Here is a 16,555-nt window from a genome sequence, read left to right as displayed (position 1 = left end):
CAACATCTATGGTATCATCAACTCCGATAATTGTCTGTCTTCCCTGAAGACGGTGGCTCTTGCCTGGCCTGTGGACCTGCCAGATCTTTCCAGCCCTCTCTGTTCTTCTGCAGCATACCCTGGCTTCTCAGACCAGAAGAACATGCCAGCTCCTTCTACCTACATACCCCTCCACAGTCTTGCCCTCCCTCGCCTGATTGGTCCCTGCCCCTGTTCTGAGCCGTAGCTGTAAAGGGGCTGTAAATCTTCCTGGCATTCACAGCCTTAGTCCCATATCTGTACTCGTTTACTTGAAAGATTTCTTTTAGATCTCTGGCCTTATTTCTAACCTTTACCTCCCTGTGGTACAGCTTGCCCCAATCTCTGCCACCCATCTATAGCAATGCCACCTAAATTACAAGGAGAAAAGTACTTCTAACCCTTCACTTGGATATTTACTTAATATGACCACATAGATGGCAACCACTTCCAGATAAAAATTCTTGAAGGATTATATTTTGCCTTATTAAGATAATTTTGTCACATACATTTCTGTGATTTGTAATAATATTACAAATTCTCTGAAGGCATGGCAACTTGGCGTTTGCAGACTCAGGGAAGGTCGCTCATTTGCCTATTTGCAGCATATTTCCTCTAACATTCTCTACACATAGCCTTCCCAAAAGTACATTTCTTATTTCTTTTGAACTTGTTAGATACTTCCACAATACTCCTTTTCTTTTTTTAACCCAAAATCATGAATCATCTTCCAACATTCTGGTATTTCAACAGAGAATGAGTAACATACTGAGAGTGTCCCAACTTTAATACCAGCAAATAACTTGAGTTGATTAAAGATTTTAGGTCTATTTTTCCTGTTAAGTATATACATGTGATAGAAACTGGTTATAATTAGTCTTCTTTCCAGAGGTTTCATATTTGTCTTTTGTTGAACATTGTTATTACCATGGATGTCTTTTCTCTTTGGGATTTAGTTTGTTTGCCTTTTTCTTTCTTTGTAAGAGTAAAGGAAAATACGTTGTCCTTCCATCCATCCACCACTCCATGATGTGTGTCCATTCCATTGACAGTTATTCAGTTTGGGTTCGTCACCTTATTTGTGGCCTCTTTTCCACTGGCCCCCCTGTTGGCTCTGGTGAACAATATATTGGAAATAAGAGTGGACGCATGGAAAATGACTACCCAGTATAGACGCATGGTTCCAGAAAAAGCCCAAGACATCGGAGCCTGGCAGCCCATCATGCAAGGAATAGCGATTCTGGCTGTGGTGACCAATGTGAGTAAACATAGGCTGCGCAGGGTAAAGACCTTGAAAAGTCCAAAATGCATTAGTGTCGCTACCTAAAGAATCAAATGTTTGATATTTTTTTCTAATGGGAGGGAGATGCCGGTACTATCATCTGTATAAAAACAGTTGTTATAACTGTAATTGTTATTATTTTTTTAATGTTTTTAATTGTTTGTAATTATTTATTAATGATTTACAAAGTCAAGAGCTCTTACAGAGGCAGTTGCTAAGAGTGACCATGATACTATCATTGCTCATTTGCTAACGTTTTTATTTAACAGGAACACAGTAATAGTAATAACAGTAAGTACCAACTCTCTTAATCCTGATGCGACTATAAAAAGAGCTATACAATAGTGCTGTTGTAATAGAGATAGACATCTGCCCACTTACAGTGTTTACTGCCCGCAAATAAGAACTATCCTTCTACCATATTTTACTATATATTCCAAACTATCAATTTAAAATATTGACTATTTGATGATGAAGTATGTTCACGCACTTTGTGTGTTCCAATCATGTCTCCTAGGGTTCTTCAAGGAGGGGGGGCTTTAGGGTGGGTCCCATCTCTCCTCCCCACCCCGTCTGTCCCCTTGGCCTTTGCTGGCCACCCTCTAGTCATTAGCTAAGCAGCCTCATACCCTGCATGTGTCCCAGCTCTGAGGGAACAGAACAACCTGTATAGATTTTGGACCAATCTGAACAGTCTCTCTTTGCCCACCCCCGCACCCTCCTCCCCCCCCCCTTTTTTTTTTAAAACACAGGCCAGCAGGGAGTTTTCAGGGAGAACAATTTCCATGCCAGCCCAGCAGGGGGATGAGCACTTTCCTTAGAAATATGCTTACAATTAGGGCTATTTCCTCCCTGAGTTCACTACCCATTTTACTCCTGGGTCACTGACAATCTCCAAAAGATGATATCCCAGTTTTCATTTCTTAGTTAAGCCACACTTGCCCTGAGTCCCCAGTCTTTTCCCACAAGCACCTGTAGAAACAGAACAGAACTCCGTGCCTGTGGGTCAGTCTTCTGGATGAGGGAACATACTCAACATTGCAGTCACAGGCCAGACTCTCAGTCCACCTGTCAGTATTGTAGCTTCCCAGCAGCATGACCTTGGGCCAGGCCTTAACACTTCACAGCTTCATTTTATTGTTTGTAAATTGAATAATTCCCTATCGCATATTTTAAGAATATTATATACCATAAAGGATGACCAAGGACTTCAGTGAGTTAATGCATGGAATGCACAGAGCCTGGTCCTCATGGAACGTTAGCTGCTGCTGTTTTATCATCATTATCCATCATCAGTAATAGTGACTCTGTGTAGACTTCCAACAGGTGTCTAAACTAAAGGCACAAGAATTTTACAGTTCTTGTGGTTACAGTTTTACACAACAAAGCAAGTTATCTGGAACCCAGCTGTCACCACCCGTCAAGAACCCTCAATTTATCTGAATTGTATGTTATCCCTACTTTTTGGAGAAAGTTACAAATTACACACACACACACACACACACACACAGGAACAACTGCTAGGTTGTATCATTTTCCATTCACCCAAGTAACCCACACCTTCAACGTCCACTGTGTTACAATCATGAAAGAATCTGTCACATTAAATATGCTATACAACACTAAGCAAGGCAGGAACGTGGAATTGTGTACATTAGGAAAATTTTAGCAACAAGGTTTGAAACTAAAAGCGTTTTTGTTTGACCTTCAGCTAGCCAGAAAATTCAAATGACTCTTACTGCCCAATCCTCAGCACTCTGGTTTGCTTGTGTCAGGCACCTTTTCCTAGTATCCCCAGGATGGCTCCACTCCATTAGCACAGATGGGGTACTGGCTGTGTTTCTATGTCTACTCTGTGTGGATGTGTCTGTGTATACACACACAGGCACATGCGTGCTTGCTAATTGGTGCTGCTGGTTCTTATCCGTAGTTGTTTCTTCTTACAACTTAGGCATCGTTTCATTGTACCGTAGGAAAACTGCTTTTTAGATCATCGATTGAATGATGGACAGTCCTTTTCTTTCCCATATTATTAGGATTTGTTACAGCTTCCAAGATGCAGGTTCTGCGTACGTTTGTATATATGCCTATAAGAATGAAACATGTAAATTATCCCCTCACACTCCTAATATGTGCCTCCAAAATGTACTGGGCACTCAAGTGCTAACTTTCCATAATAGGGGAGCTTTTAACTGTAGGAAGAAGAGAATAGCCACCAGGGATGAGAATGGACATCGAATCATTCATTTTAAAGCTGCTAGTCCCCAGCAAAGAAGCTGAATTGACACGGTTGTATCAGGCCACAGTATCTGCCGTTGAAGACCAATTTTAATTTAGTTTGATATAAATGGAAAAGTGTTCAGAACAGCATAGGAAATGAAGCACACTGCATTTATTTGTACTCTTGCAGCGTGTCTCAAAGCAGCTCAATTCAGGAGGAAAAATATCTTGTCAGAAGACAAGAGAATTATCTTCCTTGTTGGAATTTTTGCAGCTTCCTGGAGCACATCTGCAGGTGATTCTGTAAAAAGCTATAGTTAAATGATAACAGGAAATTTTAGACTATTCAAATCTGGTAAAGTAAAATATTCTTGCCTTACCCCCTCCCCCCTCCACCAGCCAGAAGCAGACACAGGCACACTTGGGAGGAAATGACAAAGCTGGTCTACTAGTGGGGGTCATTTTGCAATAGAAAAGCCCCTTAGTTGTTTTTCTTGCTCTGACTGAGATCTTGTTTGTTGGCTTGTGGTCTCTGCATCTAAACCACATGTTCAGATGAATAGTATTAAAAATCACGTTGTGCCAAAAACCTGTCTTTCTGCCTCAATAAATGACTGAATCGTTTAACTTTGTTTATTCACATTGAATATGGATTTAAGTATATTCCTTACTTGCTCCTTCCTTCAAGCCAGTTTTACACATTGGAGAGTTTAAAGCCCAAATTAAAGAATTTTAGAGAAGATTCATGTAATTCATAATAGCTTTGCATCCTAATAGAGGTCTGCCAGACACAGGCCCACGTTTAAAATTGACCTATATTTATTCCTTTAATTTGAGAACATAACTATGATAATGTTCATAACTTTGTCCAGTTAGCCTTTTTGAAGCTTAGAAGCTTAGACACTAGATCTTTTTTTTTTTAATTTTTTTTTTTTTTTACGTTTATTCATTTTTGAGACAGAGACAGAGCATGAATGGGGGAAGGTCAGAGAGAGAGAGAGAGGAAGATACAGAATCCGAAACAGGCTCCAGGCTCTGAGCTGTCAGCACAGAGCCCAACGCGGGGCTTGAACTCACGGACCGCAAGATCATGACCTGAGCTGAAGTCAGACGCCCAACCGACTGAGCCACCCAGGCGCCCCTAGACACTAGATCTTATAAAATAGGCATACATTTGACTATATGAATGAAATAACTCCAGTATACTTTCTTGCTTCCTACATTTTAAAGTTAATTTAAAAAATTCTTGTTTTCTAATGAAGCAACATACATAAGTATATACTGAGAGTTTAAAATCAGACTATGGGTTGACTTGTATAAATAAATCAAGACACTCTAGGGGAAAAAGTATGAATTTGAAGACCATTATTAGATCAAGGAAATATATTTTATTCAATTTATATTCTATTTTTAAGAGTCAAGGGATTTAAAAGATCAGTTTTATATCAATTATAAATTCTACAAAGGAATTGTATAAGGCCAAATTATTATAATATTGACACTAATATTACTTCTACAAAATGGTCTTCTAAATCATAAAAGAGAGCTGAAAATTATATCTAGTAGAGTTCCAAGATTGATTGAATTGTATAATATTCTAATTTATGAAAATTTAATTTATATATAATATATGCAAGCAACTCGAGTTATCCAGGATACGATGGTCTACAATTATTCTTGCTGTACTTAAGCAACAGGCAACTTGGGGCACCTGGGTGGCTCAGTCGGTTAAGTGGCCAACCTCAGCTCAGGTCATAATCTCACAGTCCTTGATTTCGAGCCCGTGTCGGGCTCTGTGCTGACAGCTCAGAGCCTGGAGCCTGTTTCAGATTCTGTGTCTCCCTCTCTCTGACCCTCCCCCATTCATGCTCTGTCTCTCTCTGTCTCAAAAATAAATAAACGTTAAAAAAAAAAAAAAGAAAGAAAGAAACAGGCAACTTGCCAGCTTTTGCTTTCCAATTGTAGGTGGACTTCTGGACAGCCCTTACTTGAACTGAAGACAAGAGGAAGTAACTATTCTTTAAAGCAGCTGCTCAAAGACTTTAGGACATTCACTATCTATGTCCATTAGACAGGAAAGAATTAAAGTTTCTGAATTTTTCAGTTTTAAAAAAAAAATCAACTGATGAAACTATAATTCTGGCACATTTGTTAACCATAGCTATAAAGGCTCTAAATTAATGTCCCCTTACTGTTTTCCTCCCAATATAGGCCATGATCATCGCTTTCACATCAGACATGATCCCCCGCCTGGTGTATTACTGGTCCTTCTCCATCCCTCCCTATGGGGACCACACCCACTACACCATGGAGGGATACATCAACAACACTCTTTCCTACTTCAACATCGCAGACTTCAAAAACAGAAGCAAAGGAAATCCATATTCTGGGCTTGAAAAACATACCACATGCAGGCAAGTTCTGCTGATGTGTTTAAAAATGCACTTCATCTTTTAAAGGACTTTTATTGTAATGTAATTCTAAATAAAATTGCTGCCGTGGCGCCTGGGTGGCGCAGTCGGTTAAGCGTCCGACTTCAGCCAGGTCACGATCTCGCGGTCCGTGAGTTCGAGCCCCGCGTCAGGCTCTGGGCTGATGGCTCAGAGCCTGGAGCCTGTTTCTGATTCTGTGTCTCCCTCTCTCTCTGCCCCTCCCTGTCCCAAAAATAAATAAACGTTGAAAAAAAAAATTTTTTTTCTAAAAAAAATTGCTGGAGACATTTTTTTCAGCCAAACTTAAAAAAGGAAAAGATCTAAAAGTTAATACAGACAGAGGTCAGAACTTTCAAATGAAACAATAAAACATGATATAAAGATGAGGGTTTCAAATGATTACAGGGATACTGATCCGAGAGAAAAGTTTCGTTTGTATCTTAGAAATGAAGAAATGCAAGGAGTTCCAAAAAACAAGTTCTTTCAGTTGGTATGATGAATCTGTTATCCAAGCACAACCTGATGTATTTAGTGATGACAAACTATCACTATCACTTCAAGAAATACAAAAATGAGAAATGTAAATACCTCAGCCTAGCCCAGAAGTATTCTCTGAAAGTATTCCAGAGCTCTCTGCATTGATTGTAATGGCTGGTAAGGTCAACTGTAGTCAGTAGATGTCAAGTAAATCACTAATTGATAGTTTGTTCACTATAGGTGATAGAGTTTGTTTTTTAAAATCCTTAAAAAAAAATTTTTTTTAATGTTTATTTTTTGAGACAGGGGCAGAAAGAGGGAGACAGAATCCGAAGCAGGCTCCAGGCTCTGAGCTGTCAGCACAGAGCCTGACATGGGGCTTGAACTCACGGACTGTGAGATCATGACCTGAACCAGTCAGATGCTTAACCAACTGAGCCACCCAGGTGCCCCAAGAGTTTGTTTTTTAAATCATAGTCTTAACCCAGAAGAGGCTCTAAATACTCATTTAGCTCAACTCCTCAAACCCTTTTCTGGTTCAAATTCTCAGCAACACAACCAAGAAACCAGAAAAAAGCCCCAAATAAGTGTTTCAAATTTACACACTGTAGAGCCTCTTGAAAATCCCACATCGAATCTGCTTACTTTTACTTGACATAATTCTAAACAGTTGTTAGACTCTTCTAGGTCAAATAGATTACAGGTAGGAAATTTGAGATGTGCTACCTGAGGGAAGACACCAACAGCAGTAGCACATGACATCTCATAAGGACAAGAGTTTGAAAAGTGTAACAAGCAGATGGGTGCTACTCTTTACAGAGAGAGATTGCGTGTGGCTGAGTGAAGCCTGAGGATACATTATATAAATAAATTTATAAACCTGTTTCTGAAAATACGCTGAATCGTTTTAGTTATACTCTTTTGAGAAAGCAAGGATGAAACTGGCAAAAAAAATGTTAACACTTTTGTTTGTTTTCACATAGATGGAATACACCATTACCATCTTATGTTAAGTGAAGTATTACGGGAGTAGTTATTTCAGGATTTTGTCAGCAAATTAAACTCTGAGAAAATTTATATGATGTCCAACTTAAAAGAGCATTGTATTAAATATGACCTCTTTTGAAATGGGCCCCTGCTTACAGTAGTTAGTCAAGAAGAATTATCTCCTTATATCCTTCCATTTTGTTTCCAGGTATCGTGATTTCCGGTACCCACCTGGACACCCACAAGAGTATAAACACAACATCTATTACTGGCATGTGATTGCAGCCAAGTTGGCTTTTATCATTGTCATGGAGGTAGGAGACGTCTACTTTGAAATAGTCGATAAGGTAGTATATTTGCAGACCTTTTGTTAGCATTCAGTGTTGCCAACTCTGACTTCAAATACATTCTTATCTCTTGCTAATAATTAGTTTAGGACATGTGTTAATCAAATTTAACATGAGAATGCCCATAATGCTCTAATAAAATGAAATTGGCTGTCTGCTTGAAAAGGTGAGCGCATGTTTGCTAAGGGGATTCAGTCCTTCTCAATTCAGTATTGAGTGCCTTTTTTTTTTTTTTTAATTTGGGGCACAGGGGCTGCATGATGGACTGTGAAGGGTCTTATTTAAGACTACTAAGATGTGATCTCTGCTCTCGAGAAACTTTCTCAGGGCACATCACATTATGGCAGCAGCGTGAGTGCTACAGCTCCAGAGAACACATTTGTGTTCTAGACAGTAAGGAGAAAGAAAGGTGAGGCTAGCTGTATCTGTTCCTTTGCATCAGCAAAGAAAATGCTTTTCCAGAAGCCTTCAGAGCAGACTTCCACCTGTATCACACTGGCAATAACTAGAGCTCACGGTTCCTCCCAGCAGTAAAGTAGGCTGGGGCAGGAGGTATTTGGTTTGCTCTGAACAAAATGAGAATCTGTTAGCAAGAAAAAAATGCGGGATAGGCTGCCTGCCTGGCGTTGACAATTTTTCTAGTATTGTTTGGTAGCTATTAAACAAACATCAACAGAAGAAGAAACAATTCATCATTAGCTCACCAGCATCAGTGGTTTCCTGTAGTATCTGCTATATCAGCAAGAATCACTAGTTTATATTCAAATATGGAGTTGCCAATGTATTTACACTGCTGCTTCTGATATCAGGTTTGACTAGATACCGTGAGGGGCCATTTCACTACAAGACATTTAGAATAAGCTTAAATCTCCCAGAAGGGGGAGAGCAGGGAGGACAAGGAACAGGAAGAAGGACAGAACTTCAAGGAGGGGCCGTGGTGTGGCTCCGGGGAAGAGCCATTACATGATGTCGGCATGTGGGAGGGCCCCCAGCTGGACGCACGCTGCCAGGGAGTGTGGGAGCGAGCGAGGGTGCAGGTGGACTCAGAGTCCCTGGACGAGGAGGACCGCTGAGCCCTAGCAGCCAGGCCCAACCGTCACACGTAGATGCCCAGGCCTGCCTCCACCCCCACTGGCCACCTGTGGAGCAGAGACCTGTTGGGGAAGCACTGCGCTTCCCCTTTGTGTCTGTCCCCTGGGCTGTTATTCTAACTCCTGTGATTTCCAGCTAATAATGAAATGAGTATAAAGGGTTTTTTTAATGAGAAAAGAAAATGTCCTTTGCACTTTTGAACTCACTGGAAGGAAGGAGAATCCACAAAGAGGAGGGGGAAAGGTGTGGTGGTCAAAATAGAACAAGTGCGGTTATCAGTGATGCCATCTACAGGCTCAGGAGACCCAGCAGTGGGTCAGAAGTGAGGTGGACCAGCTGAGCTAGAGACTCTTGGATTCATCCAGGGGCCCCCCAAAGGGCTCAATTTGCCTCATCGTATAAGGAAATGTGTATATTCTCCGCAGAAAAAAGTGTCCTCAATTTAGACCACAGTTTTTTCTCAGATTGAAATAATCAAATGTGAACTTCCAAAGATCAACAATAACCAGGGGAAATAAGAAAAACCAGGAGTGAGATTCAGCCAAAAAAAGAAAAGCAACTAATTTGGACCCTCAATAACTTCAAGAGTATCTGTTATCAGATAAGGAATGACCACGTTTAAACAAAGAAATGACAGATTCAAAAATGAGCAAACAATAAGAAACTAAAAAAGTACTAGGCAATTTTGAAAAATATATAGTTGAAATGAAAAAAATTAACATATGCATTAAACAGAAGTTTGAAAACAGAATGAATTGGGAGATAGGTCTGAAAAAAATTATTCCCAACACCTCACAGGGAGAGAAGAAAGTGGAAAATACAGAAAAGAGATTAAGCAATTTTCAAAAGATTCACAGAAGAAAAAAACCATGGATCATAGAGGAGAGGCAATTTGAAGAGTTAATGGCTCAAACTCTTCCCAAATAAATGACAGGTGTCTGTGAACAGAGCAGAAAGCACAACAGACATCAAGAAGAATACAGAAATCCGTGCTTCCACAGATTGGGACAGAAGTGCAGCTCACCAACGATAAGATCATAAAAGTGCCCAGAGAACAAGGACAGATGACTGATCGGGAAAATTATAATTGGAGCGAGAGTAGACTGTAACAGCAACACAGAGGTGAGAAGAGAGTAGTCGAATCTCTTCAAAATGCTAAAGAAGATAACTGTAAACCTAGAATTATAGCAAAACTCTGAGTTACTGAAAAATCTTTCCATAACGAAAACACTGGGCCATATGGTTTTACAGGAGAGCAATACCATACTTCCTAGAACAGATCGTTTTCGTTTCCTCCAGAGATTAGAAAGCGGAAACACTCTCCAACTCCTTATACATCTTAAAATCAGACAGGAGAAAGAGAAAGGGAAATTCTAAACCAGTCTCACTCATTACATAGACGCAAAGATCTTCCTAAAATGCGCCAATTGAATCTAGCAATATACTTTAAGTTTATTTATTTTGAGAGCGAGTGAGAGAGAGCATGCGTGCAAGCAGGGGGAAAGGCAGAGAATCTAAAGCAGGCTCTGTGCTGCCAGCACAGAGCTTGATGCAGGGCTCAATCCCACAAACCATGAAACCATGTCCTGAGCCAAGGTCAAGAGTCAGACACCTTACTGACTGAGCCACCCAGGTGCCCCAGAATCTAGCAATCTACTTCTTAAAGATGACATCAGACCACATTGGTTTATCCCAGAAATATCAGGGTGACATAACGTAGAAAATCCACCTATCTATAAATATTACCTACCTCAGAAATAGATAGAAAATAAAAACCTCTCTTGCCCACAATATTGTTTGCCTCTTCACTGTATAATTTCCATAATTGAGACACACTAGTACCTCTCATCTCGAATATTCTCCACCCTCATATTACCTAGTGTATCGAAGCATTTGACACAGAAGCTGATCATTCTCTCCTCCTTGAAGTTACTGTTACTCCTCACTTGGCTCCCAGGCAAACACTTTTTTTTTTTTTTTTTTTTTTTTTTTTTTTGCCTTTTCTCTTACCTTAAGTCCCTTCTTAATTGCATTGCTAGTCCCTTCCTTCTCTTAGTGATCCTGGGGCTCATTCCTTGGTTGTCATCTTTTCTCTCTCCTCACAGCCTTGATGATCTCATGCAGTCCGTTGGCTTTAAATGCCATCTATATGCCAGTGACTCACAATATATGTATATAGATATATAGATATCTCCGGAACACCTCTCTCCTGAACTCAACCCATGAATCCAAATGCCCACTTGACCTTTCTGCTTGGATATCTAACACATAAATCTACTGCCCCAAGTGCCCATATTTTCTTAAATTCAGTTGGAATGTTCTCTCTGTCCTGCCCTAAATGTTCTGTCCACAGTGAGTCTGCCCCCTCTCAGTCACGGCAGTTCCATGTCACTGCTTGCTCAGGGTAGAATTCTTGGGAGTCCCCCCACTTACTCCACATACAGTCCTGTTGGCTTTTCCTTTGAAAGTACATCACAGATCTGAACACTTCTTACCAACTCTGCTGCTACCACCAGGTTGGTAATTAGGCCATTTTTGGCCTGACTTAGGGCCGCAGTCTGCTAACTGGGCTCCCTACTGCCTTCATATGTCACGGAGTAAAAGCCAAAGTCCTCACTGTGACACGCAAGGCCTCACACAGTCTAGCCAAGCTCTGTTATCACTCTCAAGTCACCTTTCCTCACCCGCTCCACTCCTGCCTTGCCATTACTTGAAATATAGCCTGTAGGCTTTCGTCACATAGACTCTGCACTGGCTGTTCCCTCTGCTTCGAATGTCTTGCCTCTTGATTTCTGCATGGCTGTTTCCCTCACCTCCTTAAAGTCTTTGCTCATTGAGGCATATCCAGACTAATCTGTATGAACTCTATATGAAATTTGCCTCCCATATAACACAAACTCTTACCACTTTAACACCATGTACAACTTATTTATGTTTAACTCTGTTTATTGTATCTTATCTATCTCCTTGCTAGGTCAGAGACTTGTGAGTACTGAACAAATAAAAAAGTCTTCAACGTCATTAGTCATCAGGGAAATGTAAAGTAAGACCAAAGTGAAAGCCCATTTTATAATCTCTGTGTTGGTTTAAAAAAAAAAAATTGATGACAAGTGCTGTCAAGAATATACAGCAAGGGGCGCCTGGGTAGCTCAGTCGGTTAAGCATCTGACATGGGCTTAGGTCATGATCTCACAGTTCATGAGTTCAAGTCCTGCATCGGGCTCTGTGCTGACAGCTCAGAGCCTGGAGCCTGCTTCAGATTCTGTGTCTCCCTCTCTCTCTCTGCCCCTCTCCTGCTCGTGTTCTGTCTCTCTCAAAAATAAACATTTTTTAACACTTAAAAAAAAAATAGAGAGCAAATGAAACTATTACACACTGCTGGTGGGTGTGGAAGCTGGTTTAACTGGTTTGGAAAATACTTTGGTACCATCTTGGAAATTTAAACATTCATGTAACCTAGAGTCTTGGCAGTTATACTCCTAGGTCATGCCCTTGAGAAACTCTCACAGATATACCCCAGAATCCAAGTGCACAAACATTCCCAACATCATTTCTCTAATACAAACACTAGAAACAAGCGCAATACGTTTTGATGGGGGAATGGATAAATTATAGCGTATGCAAACAGGAGAATATTAAGCAGAATTGGTAATGAATGGACTATAGTTAATGTACAATAACACTGATGAATCTTAGAAACTAGTTTTAAAACGAAAAAACAATTTTCCAAAGACTGCCATACTTTTTTATAAAGCTCAAATCAAGACTAAACAATATATTCCTGTGGGATATATACATATTTGTTAAGCTCGTTCTCAAAAATAAGATGATACAGATATACTCACACATAGGGTAGTGTTAACCTTTGGGGAAGAGCTCCCGGAATGAGCTAGGAAAGGAACGTCTCCAAAAATACTACAGCATTGGCAGTGTCATGGTGAGTGTCAGAGACATTAGACACATTATCTTCTACATATCAAATAGTATTCTTGCAATTTTTAAAGTAACAATGGAGCTCGTGGGTGGAGGCACATCGCGCGGGAGAAATTGGATGTGTCTGTAGAATGCCCAGCCCCGTGTCCAGATCTGCTGCCAGATGACCTGCAATGGAAGGAACTCTGGGTTCCCCTCCATTTCGTTGCGGCTGACCTTTTTCTTCTTCTCTCCCACAGCACATCATCTACTCTGTGAAATTTTTTATCTCCTATGCAATTCCAGATGTATCCAAAAGCACGAAGAGCAAGATCAAGAGAGAAAAATACCTAACGCAAAAGCTTCTTCACGAGAATCACCTCAAAGATGTGACAAAAAATATCGGGGTCATAGCTGAGAGGATGGTGGAAGTGGTAGATAACAATTTACGACCCAAATTAGAATAAGAGCTTTATGTTCTGAGAAGCACTTTACAGAATTTAACTCCGTCAAAATATATTATGAATCACTAATGAGGATGTCTGAGTGAAAACACTTTGGCAAATAGGAGTCTTAGCTATTGCCATTTTCACATAGATTATTTTTCGGTTTCAGCCAGCCACGCAGGAACTGGAAAGTGCGAAACTTAGATCAAGAAGTGCATAAAACTAATCACCTGGAAAACCAGAAATGTTACCCTTTTTTGATAAATTTGAATTTCAGTAACACAGAAAAAGTCTCTTCGTGTGCTTAAAAACTACCCCTTCCGAAGCAGAATGGATTTCTGTCCCTCCGTCTGATTATTTTCATTTCTTTCTGTTCTCAAGCACATGGTCCCCTTTAAGGCAGTGTTTTATTTCTTCGCTTAGCCAAATCTGTGCCAGAGTTCTCTTTCCCTTACAGTACTTTTGTTAAAGATGAGACATGCTTCCCTTTGTGTGATTAAAAATAGCTAACTCAGAATTTCAGTTTGAATGCCATATTAAGTGGCAGACTCAAGAATTCACAATATGTCGGTGTGTTAGCACATCCCTACAGAAAACGAAACCTCAGTAAGAGGAAATAGTTTCCGTCTCCAATTTGGCCTATCTTTTCATCTCAAAGAAACACACTTAATGGATCGGAATAAAGATAGCAAGGTTCTGAAGTGTATTTGTGCTAATCCGCAGTGACACTTTTTATCTTCCAGGAGCACTCTTAGAACATTCTGTGCCTAATCAGTGTTGACTGCTTTGCAGATCTCAAGGGAGTCAGATGACAAAAGTAGGGAAAGTTATAGATTCAAATAGAATTGTAACTCATATTGACCAGAATAATTAATGTACCTCTTCTAAAGATACGTAGTTTCTTAAAATTACATTTTTATCAACATAATGGTCCGGAAGGACAAGCCCATCAGTTTGCCACCAGTTTCCTTTTATGCATTAGATCCAGGAGGTACAGCATCACAGATCACCGGCATCGCCACGCTCACTGTGCAGCCACTGTGACATGAGGGCGCTGTGCACACGCGCTTAAGAGTACAACCGGTGCTCTAATTGTGAGGCGCTCGGGGTTCCCTGCGTGGGGAGCGCCTTTTCCACAAGGATTCCGGGTATCCAAGTGATGAGCATACCAAAGCATGTGCCATGGTGAAGGTGGTTCCCTGCAGCCTCCATTCCCTTGTTCCCAGCCCAGTAACTTGTCTGTAACTGCACGCACCAGGGGAGTGGTGGGGAGAGGAGAGAGGCAGGGATAGACCCGCATCACTCCCAATCCGGAAGAGACACTCTGGTGTTGATTTGAGCTTCCAGCCTCCCTCAGGCCGCGGTTTGGTCACAACCCCTTCCCTGAGCTGCACTTAACTTCCCGCCGAATGCCTGCACCACGCACATCTTGCCTTCAGGTGGTTCAACTCAGCAGTCTTTATACTGTGCTTTACTGCCTTTCAGGTGCAAGGCCCTCTGGTAGGCTCCAGACAAGACGCGGGGCCGCACCGCTCACCCTTGACTGGTAACGGGGGAGTGCCGGGTGTAAGAGAGGGTGTCTGGCACTGGGTTCTTACCGGGTGGACTGCCACCCACTGGGGTGCTGCTACATGCCCAGGTGCCATAGGAGCCGAGCCACTCCATCCCAGCAGCAGAGGAAAAGGAAACCTGTTGCAGCGAGCAGATTTAGAGGCTCGATATAATAGAGCTGCTTAACTCAAGGTCACGATTCTAAGTGCCTGCCATGAATGTTCAAACAGACCCAGAAACCAAAATCACTATTTATGTAGGATTCATAAAGCAGTATCCTGGACTTTTGCATTGTCCCAATGGACAAGGGACAACATTTCACTAACTTTCTTGATCATGTTAACAATGTGAACGAGTGCTCACAACAGGCCGCACGCGCTCTGACTGCACCGGGAGTAAGAAAGGAGTTTCGTCCCGGCTTCTCGTCCAGCCCAGACTGGGTGCAGATGTTCCTTTCCCTGCTCACCTGTGACACTGCTCCTGAAAGTGGCGTCACTTCTGCCCCTAGTACCTCAGCTCTTTGAAGCGCAGGACTATCTCCTCGTGTTGGATTTGCCAACTACTCACTGTTTATGGGAGCATAGAGAAGGAAATGTTTTTCGCCTTATCTCCTTGTATATAAACTAGAACTTTAAAAAGTGCGCATGTGTGTTTTTCATAAACCATCTTTCGTAAATTGCCTTCATAGTTTAAAATGTGCTTTTGTGGACAGGAGGGGAAAAAACTCTACATTTTTAAAGGCAGAAAATACATGTGACACTGCCAATAGTCCCCTAAGCGGCGAGGTAGTGGGGATCCGGGGTCACCTGTGACACCGACAGTGTTAATGGAACTCTAGTGCTGACTTGTCAGTGTGAAGACAAATGTGGGACTGTGTCTGCAGGCAGTCACTGGGCTGGGTCTGTAAATGTAAGCAGCAGCACCCCAAGAAAAGGGTGTGTGACAGTGCCCCTGTGAAAGGAATACCTGGCCCTAGACCTGCCCAGTGTTAACCACTAGAGAACGTTTCATTGTATATCCTTTTGTAATGCCTGTGAATTTTAACAGATTGAAGCATTAGACCAAAATACTCAGGAGATTTTCCTTTAAATATCCCTCAAATATTTTAGATGTGTCAATAGAAAGGGAAAGCTATCGTTTTTGTTTGAAAACTAAGCAAGGCCATCTTGTAAACCGTCACCAAATGCCTTCCCCTGTAATTATCCGTGGGTGCATCTTGGATTTCAGAAAACATTAATTCATGGGGTGGGGGGTGGGCAGAATGTGCTCTGTTATTGAAACACTGCTTGTACCATTTTCTCATTGTGCCTATTATATGTTAAGATGTTTGAAAACTTAAAATGTATGAGCAGCTTAACGAAAGTAGAACTGAAATATACATGATGCTTTCATACACTGTGGCATAAGATGTAAAGTTTGTAATGTTTTGTGAATTTCTGTGCATTTTAATATTCTTTTATAATTATAAGCATTTTAATTTTAGTAAATTCATTTTTAAAAACACTGTGGTCTACTCTGTCTTCATGTTTTTAAGGAGAGCATATATATCTCAATCATCACCTAGATAACAAATGTGTGCTTTTGTGTAAATGATATTTTTCACAGCCTACACTTACTTTAAACATGATTTTTCTGGGAAAAAAAATGGGTGTGGGTTTTCAGCCACAACTGCTAAAAACCAGTTGTTGGGATTGAGCCCTGCCCAGGATACCAAGCCTGAAACCAGGTGGGAGCTGAAAACCAGCCCACCTCTGCTCACCACACCAGGTACGCCGGAGTCAGGCTGCGTCA

General features: G+C 41.1%; 1 protein-coding gene across 2 annotated transcripts in view; it reads left to right on the top strand.

The window, feature by feature from the left end:
• The window catches only part of ANO6 (anoctamin 6), a 199,765-nt gene extending 183,498 nt beyond the window's left edge, over positions 1-16,267 (top strand). For both annotated transcript variants that reach the window (XM_086713599.1, XM_086713600.1), the window contains 4 exons: positions 1,071-1,276; positions 5,732-5,934; positions 7,625-7,730; positions 13,028-16,267. In XM_086713599.1, coding sequence (XP_086569725.1) covers positions 1,071-1,276; positions 5,732-5,934; positions 7,625-7,730; positions 13,028-13,234 — 722 coding nt within the window. In that variant the 3' untranslated portion in view covers positions 13,235-16,267. The remainder of the gene's footprint in view (positions 1-1,070; positions 1,277-5,731; positions 5,935-7,624; positions 7,731-13,027) is intronic.
• Positions 16,268-16,555: the final 288 nt, after the last annotated feature.

Source organism: Puma concolor, chromosome B4 (genome assembly GCF_028749965.1).
Source record: "Puma concolor isolate L17-30 chromosome B4, mPumCon1.1.hap2, whole genome shotgun sequence".
Taxonomy (NCBI): Eukaryota; Metazoa; Chordata; class Mammalia; order Carnivora; family Felidae; genus Puma; species Puma concolor.
The sequence above is the reverse complement of the archived record's forward strand: the minus strand, read 5'-3'. Positions and strand labels throughout refer to the sequence as shown.